At 42.9% G+C, this 20345-nt stretch overlaps 1 protein-coding gene across 2 annotated transcripts in view; it reads left to right on the forward strand.

Moving 5' to 3' along the window:
* Positions 1–20345, forward strand: part of LOC311249608 (cadherin-7-like) — a 123874-nt gene that overhangs the window by 90246 nt on the left and 13283 nt on the right. For both annotated transcript variants that reach the window (XM_084340790.1, XM_084340789.1), the window contains exons 7-10: positions 1056–1309; positions 3296–3432; positions 5400–5521; positions 17699–17816. In XM_084340790.1, the coding sequence (XP_084196916.1) occupies positions 1056–1309; positions 3296–3432; positions 5400–5521; positions 17699–17816 (631 nt within the window). The remainder of the gene's footprint in view (positions 1–1055; positions 1310–3295; positions 3433–5399; positions 5522–17698; positions 17817–20345) is intronic.

Consider the following 20345-nt stretch of genomic DNA (forward strand, 5'->3'; position numbering starts at 1 on the left):
ATGTTTGAGTGAAACTATGTATATGTGACATGTTGTGACTGTTTGCTTGATAAACTGTGATCTTTAAGCACCAGGCGGTGGTGGCTGTGCTTTACGCTTCTCGCCCTGATGTGAAATGTCTTCTCCACCTTCTGATTAAGTGATAATCACTAATGGCAAATCAGCATCGACTACCTCCAACACCTTTTCTATCGAAGTAAACATCCCATGGTTAGCTTAACCGCGGCGGCAGACAGACAACACTGTAGGGATTGACGGAGGGCACTGAGACATTTTAACGCCATAACACTCCTCTCACAATGTGAACCAGATGCTATAAATAAAGCCGTTGATATCCGCCCACATCAATAAATAAAAACTTCTCAAGTTAAATGTGTAACAAAGCCATTTATTCGCTTCCACAGGAAATGTGTTGCACATTCTTGCCTCACTTCTGGATGCACCGCGGCTCACGCTTTTATTCTTCAGCCTTTTTCCCGAGTCTCCTCGGAGGCCACATGCGTGTGACAGTTCATTGCCGCCGCTCTTTTGTTGGACACGGGCGATTCTTGTCAGACGGGCCAATTTGATCCTTTTGTTTGTTTTGCACCAAACAGACAATTACAACGCTGGAGAGAGTCGCTGACAATGAAAGTGTCAAATCAATGTTCTCCTGTAGTATATTATACGTTGCGACGGGGAGTTCCAGACGAAAAATGGCAAAGTGTTTCAAAAAGCATTCATTTGAGAATGTTTTTCACCGTGCGCCTCTGTTCGGATCAATATTATAGCTTTCAGAGCACAGAGTAGCTATAATCCATCAGCAGATGGCTTTGTTTAAATATGACTGTGTTAAATTGTAATGGGTCTTTAGAATCAACATCTTTAATTGGGATCAATACCTCAGCACTGTATGAATGAGTTACACATTAAAGACAAATGTGATCTGTTCTTGTGCCCTCGACTGACTGTGAAGTCTTTTCCAATCGAGATCTGAACATTTGTTTGCCACGTCTCTTCTTCTGACAAGTAAACTGAACGTCTCTCATGTGTTGTTCCTCGTCTGTCTCCTCTAGCCTCTCGACTTCGAAACAAAGAGCAGCTTCTCCCTGAGAATCGAAGCCACGAACAGGAATATTGACTCCAACTTCTTGAGTTTGGGCCCGTTTAGCGACACGACGTCCGTCAAGGTGACAGTGGAAGACGTGAACGAGCCACCCGTCTTTTCCTCGCCGCTCAGCAAGATGTTCGTTTCGGAAGACGCCAAAGTCGGCACCTCGATCGGGAGAGTCTCCGCCCACGATCCAGACACCTCCAACAATGCCATCAGGTAAAGATCTGCGGTTACAATCGGTGAGGGGTTTTAGACCTGGTGTTCAGAGATCCGATTACAAGCGAGTAGCTTTAAGCCCGTCAGTTCACACCTGGCATTAACATGCATCTGGAGTGACCTCTTGTGATCAGATCAGAACAAATAGATCCGTTTTTTACCCAAAGAAAGAAATATTTTCATGTATAATCATTGCCGAATTTACAAGACGGCCCAAATAGTTTACAATTTGTTGTTGATAGTGTTTCACAAAGTTTATAGTTTCTCCTTACTCAACAACTTACTAAACTGAGAGATTTTTCAAAGGGAGGCTGGTGATTTTGGTGCTAAACTGCTAAATGTTGGCAGGTAGACGCACTTTAGATATAGAAAAAGACAAATCAACGCTTACTCCAAGATGAGAAACAACTTAACGTGTTGTGTCTAATGCTGAATTGATGAGAAGTCATGAATAATTCTGAATTTCCCATAAATATTTCCCAAAATGTTTTAAGCTTCTCCTAACTAAACAACACTTAAAAGGGAGTCTGGTGACTTTCTCTACGGGCGTCAAAGCAGTTCCCCATGCACAGGAAGACATGAATGATTTAAAATATTTGCTGTAGATAGTCCGGGGATATTGTGGGTATTAGTTCAATGTTCAAGTTGGAAAAAGTTCCCAAACATCTGCTGCTAACAAAGACAGGTTCAGAGATCCATCCTGGCTGTTGTTGTGGCTTTTTCAGTCGAGCATTCCTTCAGTGTGGACAGGACTCACGTACTGTATGTAAACACTGCTAAAAGATCGAGGTCACATGCGTCCAGGATCTCCTCTGAGTGATCGTATCTCAAATGCGTCTTGGTGGTGTTCGCAGCTGTGACTAGAGCTGTCCGCTTGTGGTCGGATCACTCTGGACGGATGTTTGCACCAGGTCTGAGCAGCCTCTGTTAATCTCCTCGTCATTTCAAAGTATCAGTAATAATTGACTTTAATTCAGAAAAATCTCCAGAGCTGTTTGTTAAAGAATGAAACCCGAGAGTGAAGTTCAAGTTAAGAAAACTAATTTGTCAATAGACGGGTTAATCCATTCAGCTCCTCCACATTATCTATAGACGCGGCGTCCGCAGACCCTCGAAATGTCCCCGTGTGGCTGTCACAAAGACGCAGCCAGATGGCGAGAGGGCTAAAGGAGTGCAGCATTTGCAAAACTGAAATGCCATCTTGAACAAGAGAAGGGCATTCCTGCAGGAGGGTCAAGGCTCAACACTTGTGCCGTGGCATTTATGACTCAAAACAAGCACTCACATCGCCAGCCTGCGCCGTGTCACTCTGGAGATACTCACCCATTCTGCATTAATTGAATGAATATTGTATGGTATTCATGCTCGCTCTGTTAGGATTGTTAGTAATCTTAATCAGAAAATCAAATTACTCCACATTGTGGCTGTAAATTGCCTCTTTTTGCTCCTGTGACTGTTATCAGCGTCTGCAATATATTTCACTACATCTGTTGAAATTAAAATTATTGTGGAACTAATGCAGCCACAAGAGTCAAATTACATTGCAATAATACCCTTTGGATGTAGGCTAATTGAAGTTGTAATTTTCTCCAGAAATATGAGTTGCTGTGTATTGAAAGGGGTCGGATCAGTGTTGTGTGCTGAGGGACATGTAGACAGCCTTCAATATTATCAAAATTTAATAGGGTTTCATTGCACTCGCGCTATTGTTTCTGCTGCATTTCTGAATATGTCTGGACTTTACGTTTAATTACTTTTTAACTTTTTTAGACATCTCAAAGCCGGGGCGAACACGATTCATTGATTGTTTAATTTAAGTTCCTTCAGTTTTAATCGAACGTCTCGTGCGATTGTCGCGCAGCTTCATAATCTTTCCTCACGAGCAGGAGAAGCAGTAAAATGTCAAATCAATACCACTATCTTAAAGCAATTTTTTAAAGAGTGTGTCGGTTGTGTGTGCGGTTGTGTATTTTATTTTTTGTCCAGGTACTCCATCGACAGGAACACAGACTTGGAGCGCTTCTTCAACGTGGACGCTCTGAGTGGGGTCATCAGCACAGCCAAGTCTCTGGACCGGGAGGCCAACTCGGTCCATAACCTCACCATCTTCGCCATGGAGAGCCGTAAGTTTGCTTCCAGCACGCAATCTGGAGTCTCAGTCAGAGTAAACCTTTGCCAAAGTCCTGTCCATTCATACACAGTGTAATCGTCTGCTCTAAATTACCATCCCTGACCGCCTCCCTGTGCTGACTGCCTCTTTTGCTGCGGTCATGATTACTACAGCCACTAGAGGTCGCTCCCCAAAAAGAAACATTTAAATATGGTTTGTGATAAACTGCTTTCACAGTCGTTTTTCTGATGAGGACAGCCTGGAAATTACAAATGCTAGCTCTAACTAGCTCATCACTGCAATACAAGATAAATGCTTTTTCATTTCCATGACTTCTATGATGCTAACTTGTAGCTTTAGCCTTCAAGCTATATCATTTATCATGCATGTGGGTGTCAAGTACATTGACTTCTGCTTTTTAAGTGAAAAACATGCTGAAAACATTAAAAAGTTAATTACCTAGCTAGCTACAGCTGCTGAGATCAGTTGCCATAGAAATTACAAGCCTGTCTGTGTCTACCTCTGTTTGAGATTAGGGAGCCATTGTTTTAAAAATGAATAAGTATTTCAGGCAGTGAATCTGCCACAGGGGCTTAGAGAGGGGTCAGTCACCTGTCACTGTGAGGACGTGAACGAAGACAAAGATCCTCTCTGTCCTGTTATCGTCTAGAGAATATCTCCGAGGCTTCAGTGTGGACAACACAGTTGATAAGGTTGTTGTCGGGGCTGTTTGGGGAATGTTAATTCATGCACAGGACGGTCATTTTGACCTCCACGCGTCCCTGAACCGTGGGGACGAGCTGCTGAGTAAGGGTGGGCAATCTCACCCGCGGGTGATCTATGTAAATGTGATGGAAAGAAGCGCCGCCTGCCTTTTTTTTTTTTTGTTCGGCTGTCTGCGGCTCGAAGGACGTGATTGCCTTTTTTCAGTGCCATCGTGCAAACACAATTGACAACAGTCACCAGCACGCTATCGGGCGAGCTTTCAAGAAAGCTGCGTCACATCAGTATAAGTTAAAAAAGACAAGCAGCCTGTCAGGCCGGCAGTTCCTCTGCTTTCACATCTTCACACTGAAAAAGCTTTTTTATCACTCTTTGCTTCAAAGATGTGTTTTTATTTACATCTAACGGCACACAGACGCAGCACTCGGTTGATTCCCGAGTGTGACCGCTTGCCTGATATAGCAACAAAGAGAAGGCAGCATATAATAATAGCCATGTGAAATGTCACAACAGTCCTTCATGCATGAGGTAGCGGCTTCTGACACGCGGTGACACTCGGATGCTGTTTCCAGCTGAAAACATCTTTGAGTTCACGGACTGGCAACAGAGTCCACTGCCCTGTACGCCTTATGACAGTATTTATAGTAAATGGGTTCTTTGTAACTGAAAAGGAGTCCAGGGACCCCGTCGATGAGGGATGTTGTGCATTTGAGCTGCAGTCACTCACATTTCATCGGCTCCGCACTGACCACGCCAATGACAAGAAGTCCGTGGCCCGAGGCCCCGCGCGTCCTTTTTATCACCATCAAATCAGCCGCCCCCCCCCCCTCGAATGTCACCGCGTCATCTCTGGCCGGCATGGCGGCGACGCCAGGCCGAATCATCATCTTGCACTCAGACGCGGCCATTTAGCCATCAGTGTGTGTCAGGGAGACAGAGGCGTGAAGCCCGCCGTGCAAGACGGCTCTCCGGCACACGCAGCCTTGGTAGCGTAGTCACTTCGGCTCCATCCACAGCAGAGCGGGTGAGGACGCCAGCTGTTGGAAGCGCACTGCATATTTCATTACAGCAGCGCTTCACCCCCCAACTCCCTTCTCCTTTTGTGATTAATTAAAGCACATGAGGAAGATCAATATTCCATAATTTGGCCGAGTGCATCAACACGAAGTTAAGGCAGCAGTGAAAGTGTTTAAAGGAAAGTTTTCTGAATGCTTTGACATGAAACGGGGGACTCTCTCCTCTCTCTTTCTCTTCCAGAGGACCCGACCCAAATTGGAAAAGGCATCTCTCTCATCACAGTGTCGGACATAAATGATAATGCCCCAGTCTTCGCCATCGACTATGAAACTCTCCTCTGTGAAAACGCCTTGCCAGGACAGGTATGACCCAGCACCCTCTCTGCAGTCGGTTCCAGCTTAGTTTCCTTTTTCCTCTCTCCCCACTAGCTTGAAGTTTGACTCACAAAGACAGCCCGCTGACTCTCAAAGCCATTAAAACCCTTTCTTGTTCCTCAAAACAAGTCCACTGTGCACACATCCGCCTCGCAGCTCGAGGTCATTCCAGGGAGAAGGCATCATTAGTATGAGACACATCCTTAAGATTTAATAGCACGTATTGTAGGTGTTATCATTCATTAGAGATGTTACTCTCAGTCCATACTGTCAAAGCCGACTAAATTAATGACGGTGCTTGACTCTGCCTGTGGTCTTAATCCACAATAATATCACGCCGTAATGTGATATCTCATGCTGGGATGGAGTGGTGCTCTGACGCGATCCGACTTTCTGTTCTGAGGACTGGTGTAATTAGACGGTCGCCACGGAGGGCAGCGGGGCAGCAAATGCATCACAATATCAAACCCAAAAAAAAGGGGGACCCCGGGAGATTTCAGGGCTGGGAGATTTGATCGAGGAAAAGAGTAAAAAGGAATAAAAAGCAGAAGCTGTAGCCGTGCATCGCATTTCCCCCTGCTTAGCATTTGGCCTCATTGTTGCTAAATGACTTGTGTGTCCGCGGCGGCGATTCGTCTGCTCCTGGCATTTGGAAAATACAATCAGAGGCGAAGGGTAAAGGAGGCGTGTAGACCTGAGAACGTACAATGGATCAGAATGATGCATTGTATTGGAAATGGCTATTAGGCCCTTTTAAATATGTTATTTGCATTCATATTTGGGAGTTGTTTGTCACCGTGCTCACGGGAGGGTGAAGTGAAATAGCAAATGATTTCATTTGCAAAAAATGAGAGACTATATTTCATGTGTGCATTTGTTTTTTTCCCGTGTGCATGATGCTTGACCACAATGCATCTCTTTTCGCAGTGAGGTTACGCAGCCTCACAGGTGAAGTTTACTGGGGCTGTGGCTGTGTTGAGTTTTTTGTGTTTGTCTTTTATTTCTTTTGTTCACACTTGAAAAAAAGCAAAACATACAGATGGAGTTCAATAATCAGAATTCTGGACTATATTTCATGTGCGCGCTTGGTGTTTTTTCTCTCTGCGCACGATGCTTGACCATTTTTTCAGTGAGGTTACAGGTGAAGTTTAATGATGTTGCTGCTGCGTTGAGTTTCTGAGTTTTTCTTTTGTTTTGTTCCCACTTGAAATAGTAAGAAGACAGAGTTCAATGCACATAATTCAACCCAACTATGTATAATTTTCATTCTGAGGACTGTTGTAGTTAGACACCGAAATAGCAAATGACTCGTTTGCAAAGAAATGAGACTTTTTTTGTTGTTGTTTTTTTGTTGTTTTATAGTTTTAAATAGCGAAAAACACAAATGGAGTTCAATACAAAGAATTTAGCCTACCTTGCTCCGACTTTTTGTCGGGACTGGTGTAGTTGGACGCGAAAATAGCAAATGATTTCATTTGCAGAGAATAAGAGACTATATTTCATGTGTGCACTTTTATTTGTACTGTTTCCTCAGTGAGGTTTTGGAGCCTCACAGCTGAAGTTTACTGCTGCTGTTGAGTGTTTTGTGCTCGTCTCTTGTTTGTTTTGTTCGCACTTAAAATAGCAAAAAAAAAACACAAATGAAGTTCAATACAAACGCCTACCTTGACGTGAATTATGTCTGGATCTAAATTTAATTAATCTGATTTTCGCCTGCGGGTGCAGACTATTTGCTGGAATAAACACCGCCTCTATATTAGATGCCATCATTATTGAAGAAAGCACTCTACCAGAGCTGAACGTCTATTTTTGGTTAATGATGCCTCCACTTATCCCGAGATGATCGTTGCTGCTCGGCGATATCAAATTTAGAGGAACCCCGGCAAACAATCTATCACCCATCAATATCCCCTCACTTTCACATTCAACACATAATTTGTACATTTCTCCCCACTAGCGCCTGATAAATTACAGCACAGAGCCTATGACAATACTGAAACAAAGTCATTCCCCAACAATCAAACCGGCCCCCAGGACATAGCAACAGCCGTGGCCCATGACAGCATCATCAGCAGGAAAAGGTACAGCAAATCTGTAATTACTCAGCTGAAGCAGACAGATTGCTTACTCAATGCCAGTGATAGCTGAGCTGTGAGGTCCCCCCTCGGTGTAGCCGGCAGCCGCTCTGCTGTTAAAGCTGCTGGAGACGGAGGCCTCTTGTCCTCGTCCGCCCGGCGAGAAGACGTGCCGCATTCAAATCCCTTCCATTAAGTCTCGAGAGCGCCGCGGCCGTCGAATGAGCCGCTATAGCTACAAGCTAGTTTTAGCATGCTAATAGTCAAGACACTGTGAGCATTTTAAAGCAGTTTGCGGCTGTGTGGAAATCTTTTTTTTTTTTTTACCTCCTTTATATTCAGCCGATGTCAAATGATCCGAGGGGGATCCGGCTGCTGGATTTCGGAGCCTCCGTAGCACAAGAGCGAGGTAACCGAGGACAGACGTCAGCTGCAGGATTTTTTCAGAGAATTCAATTGAATTCAGAGAAATCGTCACAAATATGAGTGAGCGCTGGGCACAAAATGTCGTCTTTCGCTCATGCCGGTTTTTGTTACACGGCTGGGAAATAAATCTCAGAAACACAAGTAAAAGTCACGTTTTCATTTGGGAAATATGATTCATTTAAAAAAGTTGAAACCCAAGTCTGTGTTACATCAATTCTGATGGCTGAGGGGCATTTTGTTTTCAGGGTTATTCATGTCTTTGTTATCTCGTGAACGCAATATCTCAGGAGCCCCTCGAGGGAATTTCTTCAAATATGTCACAAACGTCCACTTCAACTCAAGGATGAACTAACAAAGACGGGCTGGGGCACATCCGAAAAACTAAAGACGGATACAAAAGCAGGATGAAGCTCGGGGAACTCAAAAAAAAACACAGAAAACACAGAAGTAGCACACACAGCGACACTGGGAAACAAATAGATTAACTGACAAAGAGAGAGGGCTTGAAACACAGGTGTACACAGAAAAGGGTGGGGAAAAAGACAAAGACAGGAAGCAGACAGTCATAACAAGACACGTGATGATAACTCCTACAAAATAAAACAGGAAACATCTAAACTGAAAACCATCACGCCATAACTGAGTGTAGATCTTCTGAGCTGCTGGGTCGAACACGTGTGAAGCCTCCATGTAGCCACTTCTTTCAATGCTCGTACTCACTTGTAGACGTACAGCGGCAGTCCAACCACAAGCTATAATTGAGTTTGAGGCGATTGTTGTCACACCATGTGGCGAAGCTCTCCATCAGTCCTCTGTACTTAACAGTAAAAATAGCCTTTAAGTGAAGGCAGCATGTTTCTCGCTGAAAATTGTCCTGTTGAATCACACATGTAAGGAGAGCCTCCATTTTTGCAAAGAATGACACGTAATACCTCTTATTAAATTCCTTGAAATTGCAGAGGATACATTATATGAGTCTGGACAGATATGAATCGAAAACGGCAACATGACTGGTAAGTGGAGGCATACGACCGGGAGGCGGTAATTGTAGTTTCATAGGGGAAGTGTTAAAAGAAACACACATCCTAATGTGAAAGGATACAGAAGGCCTGAGGGGCAAGTGAAGATTTTTTTTTTTTCTGGTGATCCATTTTTCTAAGTGTGATCAAAACTGTTTTCTCTCCTGTGTTACTGGTGGGGGAAAAAATAAATAAAGTTTTGCAGGATAATCTCTGTATGTTTTTTTTAATCTGTGAAAACAAAGAAATTCAGGAGAAAATTTTTTAAAATGAGTGAATATTGTTTTTGTTCCAGATTTTTGTTTGATGTGTGAAGCCGAGTGGAAAACAAGTTTCAGCAGGAGAGTTTTTTTTTTTTTTTTTTTGTTTTGGTCAGGCTCAAGTGTTTGTTTTTGTAATACTCATGTTACAGTACGAGCTGAAGTACACCACTACCTCCTGGCAAAACTTTTTTTTTTTTATTCCTCACCAGTTCTCAAGTCATAACCACAGGAGAGAAAACAATCTGGATCACCAGAAATGTTCTTCGACTGCCTCTGTAAAAATCACATCGCAACAGGTTATAAGAAATGATTAGCCACAGTGATACAGGCTGCGTTCGATCTTATAATTAGCCATATAAATGATGTCTTTGATTTTATTTTTTTACACGATCAAATACAAAAGATACAAATGATCTGAAAATCTCTCGCAACATTCTCGTGATAAACATGAATTTCTGTTTGTCTGTGTGCCTTGTCATGTCCTTCACTTCATTTGTGAGCAAATTAAGTTATTTCTTCACTAATTCCACTTTCTATTCAATCTAAAGAAATCCTCCTGTTGAAGCAGCTCTGAAGTGCAGCGGACGGGTTTCACCTCTAGACTGAATAACGGAGGAGGGCGAAATGGAAATTTCATGATTGAAATTTACACCCAAAAACACATACAGAGCAAAGGGAAGGAGGGAGGCTGACATTTGAATGCAAAACCCCGCTTGAATTACAACGAGGTGTCGGCTGTCTGTTAGCAGACAGACCGGGTGGACTTGTAACCTGTCAGATGTGCGCCCCACCAACCCCCTGATTCCTAATTAATTAAAAATGCCCCTGTTGTGTACTGTATGTCCAGTGAACAGTTGGTCGGACTGTCTGCTCCGCTTCCCCGCGAAGGTTTGTTAAAAATCTTAGGCCGCCCACTGGCTGTCACGCCCATTGGCTTATTCACAGCTGCGACAAAGATGAAATAATAACGTTTGCCAGTTGAGGCCAGGGTTGACTGTGTGGCTCTGTAGCTCAGATTAACAGGGAGTGCTGGGATGGAATAACCTGCCATTTTTCAGGCCTAATTAAGGCCGTCTCGTGGCACTGGCTCTCTCCAGAGATGCCACTTGTTACGGATCATCGGTGCGTCTGTCTTCTGCCATAATATTAATTGATATTATGATGGGGTGGAGGGGGCAGAGGCAGCGGGGGTGGTAGGGGGGGTCACGTTGTACAATCACTTCAGTGTAACCATTACATACATGAGTGGACTTGGCATTCTGCTGCCCCCAATCTGCTCCCCGGCCCCTCCCTGCACTCCTGCAGCATCCCAGAGGAGGCGCGGCGGCCTCCAGAGATCTGTGAGTGTTTAGCTTGCAAACTGGGAGGCAGAGCCCCCGCAGAGAAATGGAAGAAAAATACTGCTATAGTTGAGAGGCAGTTATTGTAGTGTGGCCCATATGCCAACACAGTCAGTTCCAGTCAGTGTGCGTCAAAGCTTCTTCTTCTTCTGCGAGTCATGACTCAGTCGAATCTGAACACACTGACTTGATACACACAATCAGGATCAGTATTTTTGGTGTCCATTGTGAATGAACACAGCTTTGAAATCATAGAGAGAAGACACTGCTTATAATGCCAGAACTTGCCTGAGAATTATCATATTTTTAAGTTTTCTTCAGTATCAGAATAATCCAGAGATATCTGTCCTTACATCAATGAGTTCACTGCAAAGAAGAAGCGCTAATAGCTAATTCGGCATACCTTTAAAGCAACATTATGTAGAAATTGATTTTTGTATGTAACGCTGGATCCTACCCTCCCACTGAAGTCACATAGAGCAGAAAAAGTGATAGAGACACCATTCACCCTATTACAAGACACTGAACCATCAGCATGTTTTTAAAGCTGTTATATTAAGGTGAAAAAGTTACATAATGTTGCTTTAAAGGGCTTGGAAACATAGAAAAAAAAGACGCTGCTGACAACGCCAGAACTTGCCTGAGAATCATCACGTTTTTAAGTTTTCTTCCGTATCACAGAAATCCAGTGATAGCTATCAGTACACGCATGAGTTCACTGCAAACAGGAACTGCTAATAGCCAATTCGGCGTACTGTTAATGCTGCTAATTTGCCAAAATGTGAAAACAGAAAGGCTAAAGAATCAAGTCTCAAGTCTCAAAAAGCATTATAGGGTCTATAGTCCCACAATTAAACTGAAGAATATTCAAGTGGAGTTCCATATAGCAGTTAGCCTTGATAATACCTTTATGTCCCTGGAGCACCCTCTCTTCTATGTGTTCATATCAGATGTAAACTCAAACAATTTCAAACCGCAGCTGTCTGGATTTTTATCTGAGTGTCGGACTTTGATAAACTCCTGGTCAAGAAAAACTTCACTTGACTCTTTTTTTTCCCTTCCCCTGATCAAAACTACCTCAACACATCTGAGCTGCTCCCTCGACTGTCACATCAATCACGCAAACAACAAAAAAGTATCTTCACACCTCCAGTGTTCATGTAAATTATCAGTTTATTATAGGTGTTGCATCAAGGTGGGGAGTGGTGAAAACAGACATGTCAAGGCGCAAAGAAAAAAACATTAGCGTGTGCTGTCTGGTTCTATAAAAAGACAGAACATGGAGCAGATTTAATCTCAGATCTCACCAGGAGATCACTTTAGCCTCGGCGGTTTGGGCTCGTCGGCTCATGCCAAGGAAACGTGCTGGTGTCCGGGGTGGATGTCAGCGAAATGATTCGGATAATAATGTGCGTGTGATGACAGCAGGTTGGGGGTGTGGGGGGGGGGGATGCGAGCGGATGCTGTCGATCCGGCGGTGAACTCGCCGGGTGCCACATGTGGGTGATGTTTGGGGCGGCGGTGTCACGGAGCCGCGCAGAGCGAGGTAGTGTGAAAACTGCACGACCATCACTTCCTCCATCGACACAACCCCCGGTGACAGCTGTCTGGTCGCCACGGCAACGAGTGCCACCTATTTGATGCCGTGCTTATTTATACTCTTAGCTCAACTTTCGAGTGGCTGGCTTGATCTTATCGCATGAATCATCCGGCTGACGATCTGATAATTACACTCTCAGGACAATATAATAAAAGTCGACTTTTTTTCTCTTTGAGCGCAGTGTTTACTCTGCCGGTGTCAAAGAGAGGGGAAGTGTTATTCAAGCTCATTATCTCACTGATTTTTATTTTTATTTTTTTGCAGTCTCTCAGACATTAGCTGACATTACTTTTCCTCATTATAGAGGCCACAGGTCTGTCTCTTCACCGAGAGTCGGAGTCGGTACAGACACACTCAGAGGAGCAGAGGGGGAAGTGAGTTACGGTCGCTGCGGTGAGGTAACATACTTCAAGTGTTTGGGAGAATCTCGATTGTCGGAGAGGGGAAGACACATTTTAGTTGGCAGGATGTGATTTGTGAGATTACTGCAGGAACTGAGTCGGTGTTTGGTCCGTGAAGGCTCAGCTCAATCATCCAGGTGGCGGCTACGATGGAGAAACGTGCAATACAAGACACGTGCTCGATCAGAAGTACAAATTTAGGGTTAGACTTTGGATTAAAGACCTTTTTTTTTGAGCCAGTGTCTGGAGAATATATGATATGTTACCAGTTTTTCTACTGGAGTTATTTTTATTCGTTTAATTACACGTCGTTAACTGAAACATCTAAAGTCAGAAAAATGTATTTTTTTCTGTTTTAAGTCAGGAAATATTTAATGAAAGACAAAATGAAACAAGACCGAGGTTTATTTTTAAGTGCATATCAGATACTCTGTACTTTGTACCGGTGGCGTCTCCTCGCTGTGGTATTTCTGCAGGTGTTTTCCAATGTTTCCTTTCTGAAAAGACTTTTGAATCACTTAATAATAACTCATTATTCAATAATACATTAACAGCTAATTTTTTACTAATTCATACAAGTCATGGGGAGTAATAGATGTGAGTGTAAAAAGAAGGCCTCCAGTGATGTTACTCAGTGGCTGCTCGTTGCATTGTGGGTAAAAATAGTTGTCAGAAATTGAAAAAAGAAGACCGCGTGGAGTGAAAAAGGTGAAATCGATTAATAGATTTTCATCATTTGTTTTTAAAGCTGTCCGTAATGAGTCCAACAGTGTTATACTGTAGGAATACAATGCTTTTCAAAACCAGGTGCCTACATTACCCACAATGCAACTTGGCCACTGGAGGCCCTTTATCAGATTGCATGTAGCTGTTGTTTAACAACCTTTTTTATTGCTTTATAAACAGATTATTGAGGTTTGAGTTGCTTGTTTGCAGTAAAATACCTAAAGATAAATTAATTATACATTTTCTAATGATGTTTATAATAAAGGGGGTCTTAGATGAAGGCTTTGTGATTTGTGATTTTGGCTATAAAAATAAAACTTGTCTTGATATAGCGTTTGATAAAATATACCAAACTGCTAATTGTGTTAGTGTTAAATAAAGTTTTTTTTTTTTTCAGTTTTCTGCTGGTTTGGAACGATCTGATCAAAAACAAAAGCAGGACTAAAAGTAAATTAACAGTTTTAATAACAGGGCCATAATTAGAGCTCTAATACAAAGCGTTGATAAGGTGTCAGCTTTGCTGTTGACGACGCCAGCACCTTCAAACTTCCTCACCTCATTAAAAGAAGTATACTGGGTGTCAAGTTTAATTTTTTTTTAATCCACGACAACGAGGTGGAACAACTTTACATCAGGCACAAGAAGGATTGTCACCTTTACTCTTGTTAAAGTCTGCAGAGACGAGTTTCAGGAGCAGAGAGGAGCTTCTGTTGGCGACCGACCTTTTTTCCATGCACAAGAATCTATAAAACATTGTAGGAAATACACAATAGGTCTCCTTTAATCTGGCGGGTGTATGTGTGGGAAACACTGTCAATGCTAGCCTCAGCAGTATCAGCTGCGCTTCAGTTGAGGAGCTCACAGGTCATGAATGTTGAGAATTGCTGTTTTTGTCGTGGTCCTGTCACTTTGGTTTCATTGTGTGTGTGTTTTATATGTGTCTTCTGGTTTTGTGTTGTCTTTTAGCCTTTTTCTATCGACCTCTTCCCTGTTTCTATCGTTTTTCCGTTGATTTCCCTCACCTGTGTGTCTCCGCTTCACTCCACCTGCACCTCATCCCCTCGTTACTTCTGTTTGTATTCAAGCCTGTGTGCTCCACCCTGTCTTTGTCAGTTCGTCCCGTGTTATCACCTGTTTTTCACCTGTTCTATCCACTATTACGCTATTTACATCCCTGAAATGTTTTCCTCCTTTTTGACTTCTTTGCCCGTACTTTATATCCAAATGATTCCCGCACACAGCGGGCGTCCTTATCTGGAAAATTAAAGTGTAAAATGAATGCAGATCGCTGCAAATATCCTCACATTTGTTGCAGCACCAATAAAATGTAAATGCCTCTGTTGTTTGCACATCCTCCTCCTCCCCTCCGCCTCCTCGCTACCGACAAATAAAGACCTTTTGTCCTTTTCTATCCTTTCTGATCCGACCTGCAGCCATGTGTAAACTCAAAAAACCTTTAATTCTGTGATTCATAGGCCTCCTCAGTCTTGCCTTGCGACAGGCACCAGTCGGCTGCCGCTGTTAATGTCTCTCAGCGAGAATTTATGCCTACATCCATGCCTCTCTCCTCCTGTCTGCTACTCAACCCATTAGAGGATTCCCCACCAAAGGTTCTGTGGAACGCCTTGCATCAGAGCCACACTAATGAAAGGCATTATACATTACAAAGTGTTTGATTTAAGGATGATTTACAGTCCTTTTCCCTCAGCCGAGGGGAAGGAAAAAATTCCTGGAGATAAGCTCTGAATCCATCTGCAATATTCAAAGGACATCAAAGGGTTCAAATTGTGTATAGGAGGTGACGGTGTAAGAACCACAAAGAAAGGTTTTCTATCAGATGTGAAATTTCCATAACAGAGTGAGAGGCTTGCGAGTTATTATGATCCCCGAATCAATGGCAGCTTTCATGATATGCAGCTGAGCATGCACAACACCGCATGTCGGGGTGCGTCTACCTGTCACTGATCTGCCGCTGACACAAACATCACTTGTGTCTGTGTGTGCACAGATATCCCAAATGTTCTTGAAGTAGAGCAGATAACCTTTTTTATTTTTCCTTTTTTTTTTTTTTTTGCATTTCTGCCTCCCACATAAATTTCCCTTGCGCTGCGAAACCAAACAGTAAACAACACACACAAAAAAAAAAAAACGAACACCCAGCATACTTTGTGATTACTTCTGCTGATGAAAGAGCAACTATTTTAATTTAGTTTGGAAACAGAGTAAAATATTCATGAATTTTCACCCCGCCTGCCAGATTTAATAATTGGCAGGATGTCGTTTACCACCTACACCAACCCCTAATACCTGACAGCTTGTAACCAGCAGCATTTAATCACAGCTGACAACTGATAATCCATGTCTCAACACTGATGGATCATTGGCTTTTATATTTTTTTCTCCTCCTTCTTCCTCCTCGCCCCTCTTTACTTTATTTTATTTCTATTTTTTTTAATTTTTGTTTTTGTCTTGATGTGAGACGTAAGGGCTGTTTGGGGGCTGGGAGATGTGATAATTTAGTGTGAATTGCTTTTAAGAATCTCTTGGATCACGTCCGAGGGTGTGAGTTGTCACAGGGTTGAGTTTCAAGATTGCCTACAAAGGAATTCAGGAGGCTTGATCTAAATTTATAAGGACACTGCTGCAGTAACACCCACTTTGATGGCCGTCTTGGTGGCTATCATTCGTCGTCCATATGGCATGTCTGTGTGTGATATGCCTCTCCTGTACAGCATGTACTGAGTGAGATATTTCTTCCCTGCTGCAGCGAAGTGCTGCTGCACAGACGGCGCTCAAATTAAAGCTCAGCGTTCTTCTTCGCCGAAAAGAGATAACTTGATTTCCAGATACCACATTTATTTGGATAAAAACAAATCATTACAGCTCATGCTAGTGGGTGTAAATAAATTGGTTTATTTGGTAATTTGATTTCCTGCATTTTTTATAGCTGTCAACCGCGCCATATAATAAGTCTGGGGGTTTTCGGAGGCAAAATAAAGTGGGCCGAAACAAATAGCGTTCACTTGTTTAACTCGCAGATATGAATGCTTGTCTTGTTTCGCCCGGAGCGAGAGCTGTTCTTATCATGAGTCATTTTGGTACTTGTAATAATGAAGTGGGAATGCCTGACTGCATAACATATGCATTTAGTTTAAAAAGATTCGGCGTGACAACATTCAGTGGACGCGCTTTGTTACATGTTGGTTAATGCAGGCGGTTACACGCGACGGGGCTTTAGATATCAGAGTAAGAATAATGTCTGGTGGTCATTAACCCTATCCACTATAGGGTTTGACGACTGAGCTCTGATCGAGCCGTCTCTGGCAGGTGGTTGAAGTGTGAAGCTTTTTTTCAGGAAAAACTACCATGGGACATTTGTCAGAATAAATGTTTTGTATTTATTGTATTTTATTCATCCAGCTTATTGCTCAGGGACAGTGCATGTTAATGAACATTACTGTAAATATGCCAGAATTAGCAAAGAGGCTGGTTTTCATCTATAACCCTTGGCCAGGTGTAAAGTTGGCAACCTTAAAATCAAGAAGCAAGTTTAAAACGACAAACATGATCTAAGGTGTGCAAACCGCGGTACGTTGAAATCTTTAGGCTCTGTTTTCTGTTATATGTTTGTCTATGGTCTAATTAGGTTTGAGAAAATACTTGGGTAGGGTTAGGAAAAGTTTTTTTCTTGTCGTCACAAACATGACCGGACGTCTTGATGAAAAAGTCTTGATGAAAAAACCAATAGATTTTTGTCATTGTTGCCCAAAAGAACGATCAAACCATCAGACACAAAGAAAACCCCATTGTCTTTTTTGTTCCTTTGGATGTGACCGTCTCGGTGGATTGACTGAAAGAACAGTTGCTGGACAAAGATTTGGTTTCGGAGAAAAACACTTCCCAAAAGAAAACACTTCATCCCTTCTAAGAGGGTGCCAAGCTCTTGCCAAATAAGCACTTACTGTACTCCAAGAGATAAATGACACAAAACCTCAGCCAAACATTATCAAACAAATCTCTTTCCATCAATCAAAATCGAGCTGATTTTCTCCCGTTCGCTCACACCATTACTGGGACTTTTAAGAAAGATTTATGCCTCGGCGTACATAAATCTATGACGGAGCGAGAAGTGATGCAAATACAAAGGCTTGGCAACAATGCTCTCCTTAAACTGATACTCTAAATGCATGCGCACATTAAACAATTTACAGCTCGAGTTAACACCTAATCAGGCAGCGAGATCGGATAAAGATCAGCGAGGTAACTAATCTTAAATGTCTCTGATTGTCTCTCTGGTGTTCCCCGTTGTTTTCAGGTGATACAGACCATCAGCGCAGTGGATAAGGACGAACCTCCGAGCGGCCACCGCTTTTATTTCGCTCTGGCCGCACCTGCTGCCGGCAACCTCAACTTCACTCTGCGAGATAACAAAGGTATTACTCATGTAATTTTGTCTTCATTGGTTGGCCTTCGTAACTTCCTGGAGAAAGATAGTTGGCAGTTGAGTCTTATCCCCAGGGTGTCAGATACTAATGCTTTTGCTTGGTGTGCGACCAAAGCCGCCAACCCAAAGCGTCAGTAGTTGTCAGTAACGATCCTTCTCAAGGAATTTTCGATTTTGTTGCTTTGGTTTATCATGAACAATAGTCAGGGACCCATCTGAACATTGAAACATTGGTTTTAATTGCTGTAATAATTCCTCCTGATCGTACTGGTCATTCAAAGATCCATTTCTAATCAGTTTATTCCAGTGTAACAACATCGAAACTGTATTTAACCAGGAAGTCCCTTGAGATTGAAATCTCTTTGCCAAAGGAGACCTGGCGAAGACCAACCACCAGTTACTGTTTAAAAAGAAATGAAACACAACAGCCTCGAAATACAAACATTAACAAAAGGCAATTATTTAATTCTCACTTTAATGGACTTTTAACACCTCTTTAAAATGTTTTCAAGGGGACTAGATTATTAAGATGTAGTATGGTCTCCAGATTATTCAAGGTCAAGGCTACAAAGTAGAGGAGGCATGGCCTTTAACACAAAAATACAGAAATGCACGCTCGTGCCGCTCCAGTCGATGTTGAAGGTCGGAATTTTCTCGTTTAAATTTCCAACTTCCGACCTCCAAGTGTTTCAGGTGCACGACCCCCAAAAGTTAACAGAAAATCTGACTGACTGTGACAGAACGATGTCTCTTTGGCAACACGAGGACACGCGAGTGAACCCTCGGCAGTTGCAGCCTCTCCGCATGTATAAATAAAGAAGAGGAGGTGAAATGACACATGAGGTGACAGACGCCATTAAACACTGTATTTTACAGCACTTTTATCATCGGGAGTCTGTATAAATATTCCATTCTCTCACCTGGTGCAAATACTGTTGTCTACAAATACATCCGACCCTCTTCCCTCGAGGGCGCTGCCATTGTCGTTTGACGTCAGACACAACTGCTCCCTTGTGAAGTCGGGGTAGATGGATGTGCCACGAGTTAAAAAAGTAGGAACTTCGAGTGGCGTTCGATTGTTTTTTTTTTCGAGTAGGAGGCTTGAAATTTTTGTGTTTCACTTTCTCTGGAACGCAGCATTAGTGACAACCAGTCCACCAAATCATCGAGTATACAGTGAGTACATAAGTAAGCGATGGGAGACACAATCCACTGTACATATTAAGCCCCCACTCCAGAGATGGCTGTAGCAGAGGCATTATGTTTTTTTGGATTGACTGTCCCATTGAGCCAAATTTGGTACAAACATCCCCTTGGACTCAGGGACGAACTGATACTTGGAGATTGGAGGTTGGAGATTGCGACCGTATTTCACATTTGGTCCGATACTGAATCGCTGACACTAATCTCAGGTTTTTATGTCACTTATAATGACTAACCTCTCTAGGAAGAAATCTTTTGATGGCCAGTATGCAGGAGGATTTATTACAGCAAGAAAACCAGTTTGGATCTTCATGGGAGCGCCTGACTTTTGTTGTCAGACAGACATGAAAATTGTAAACTTCTCCTTTAATAATCCCAGGAGAAATGATTGGTACAAACTATGGGAAGTCCTTTTAAAGTGTTACATAATTATAGATAATTGTAGGTCTTGTCATACCTGCTGCTTTTCCATCATACTGCAGACAGTATGATGGTGAAAGGTATTAATTGCGCTCTATATGGTCTTAATAAAGTCTTACATTTAACTTGGTGGACTCGACAGAAACCCTGAAGTCAGCCACCGTTTTAAACGTACGTCCTTGTCAGAGCTCCGAGCGTCAGATCAACCCTCTCGCGTGCAGCTGCTAAATCAAAACTCTCAGCGTCTGTAAAAAGGTGTTGGTCAAGCTAGGTACGGTCTATTTGCTGCTTACTTCCTTACTTCCAGTCGAGCCTTGCAGCGATGCAGTCGACACTTTGGCCATTGCTCACTCCCAGCTCTCTATATCTGCCCTCCATCTGGACACAATCCACTCTGAGATCTGACTCAGGAGAAGAAGTACAGAGTAGCCGGTGCCTCCCGGCATGCCCGGCCGTGCCAAATGAAACCATAATTCTGCTATGACAATGCCCTCACTACCCTTTTTCTCTCTTTTTTTTTTGTAATTGTTCATCAAAACTGAATGCAAAAACAAACTTTTTGCTGCAACTGGAGCGCATCCGAGTTAACTCCATTCGTGCTACAATCCACCACACCGCAGCCTTGTTCTGCTTTGTGCAAGGTCTCTATGTACGAGATCACAGAATAACTTTAACCTCAACACGCAGGCTGAAAACTCTCTTTGTAGCATTATGATTTGCACACCACCTACACGCAAAGCAGTGGGTGGCTGAGCAAAATTAGCTTCTCCTAAAGGAAAAACTTAAGTGTTCATTTGCATAAAGCTTTAAGGACATGAGCGTTTGCGAGTCCATCACCGGTTGCTTATACATGAATCCCCACCGCTTTATGTGCAGGGCCGACACATCCTCTGAG

This window comes from Pagrus pagrus, assembly GCF_965226575.1.
Source record: "Pagrus pagrus genome assembly, chromosome: 20".
In the NCBI taxonomy this organism is placed as follows: domain Eukaryota; kingdom Metazoa; phylum Chordata; class Actinopteri; order Spariformes; family Sparidae; genus Pagrus; species Pagrus pagrus.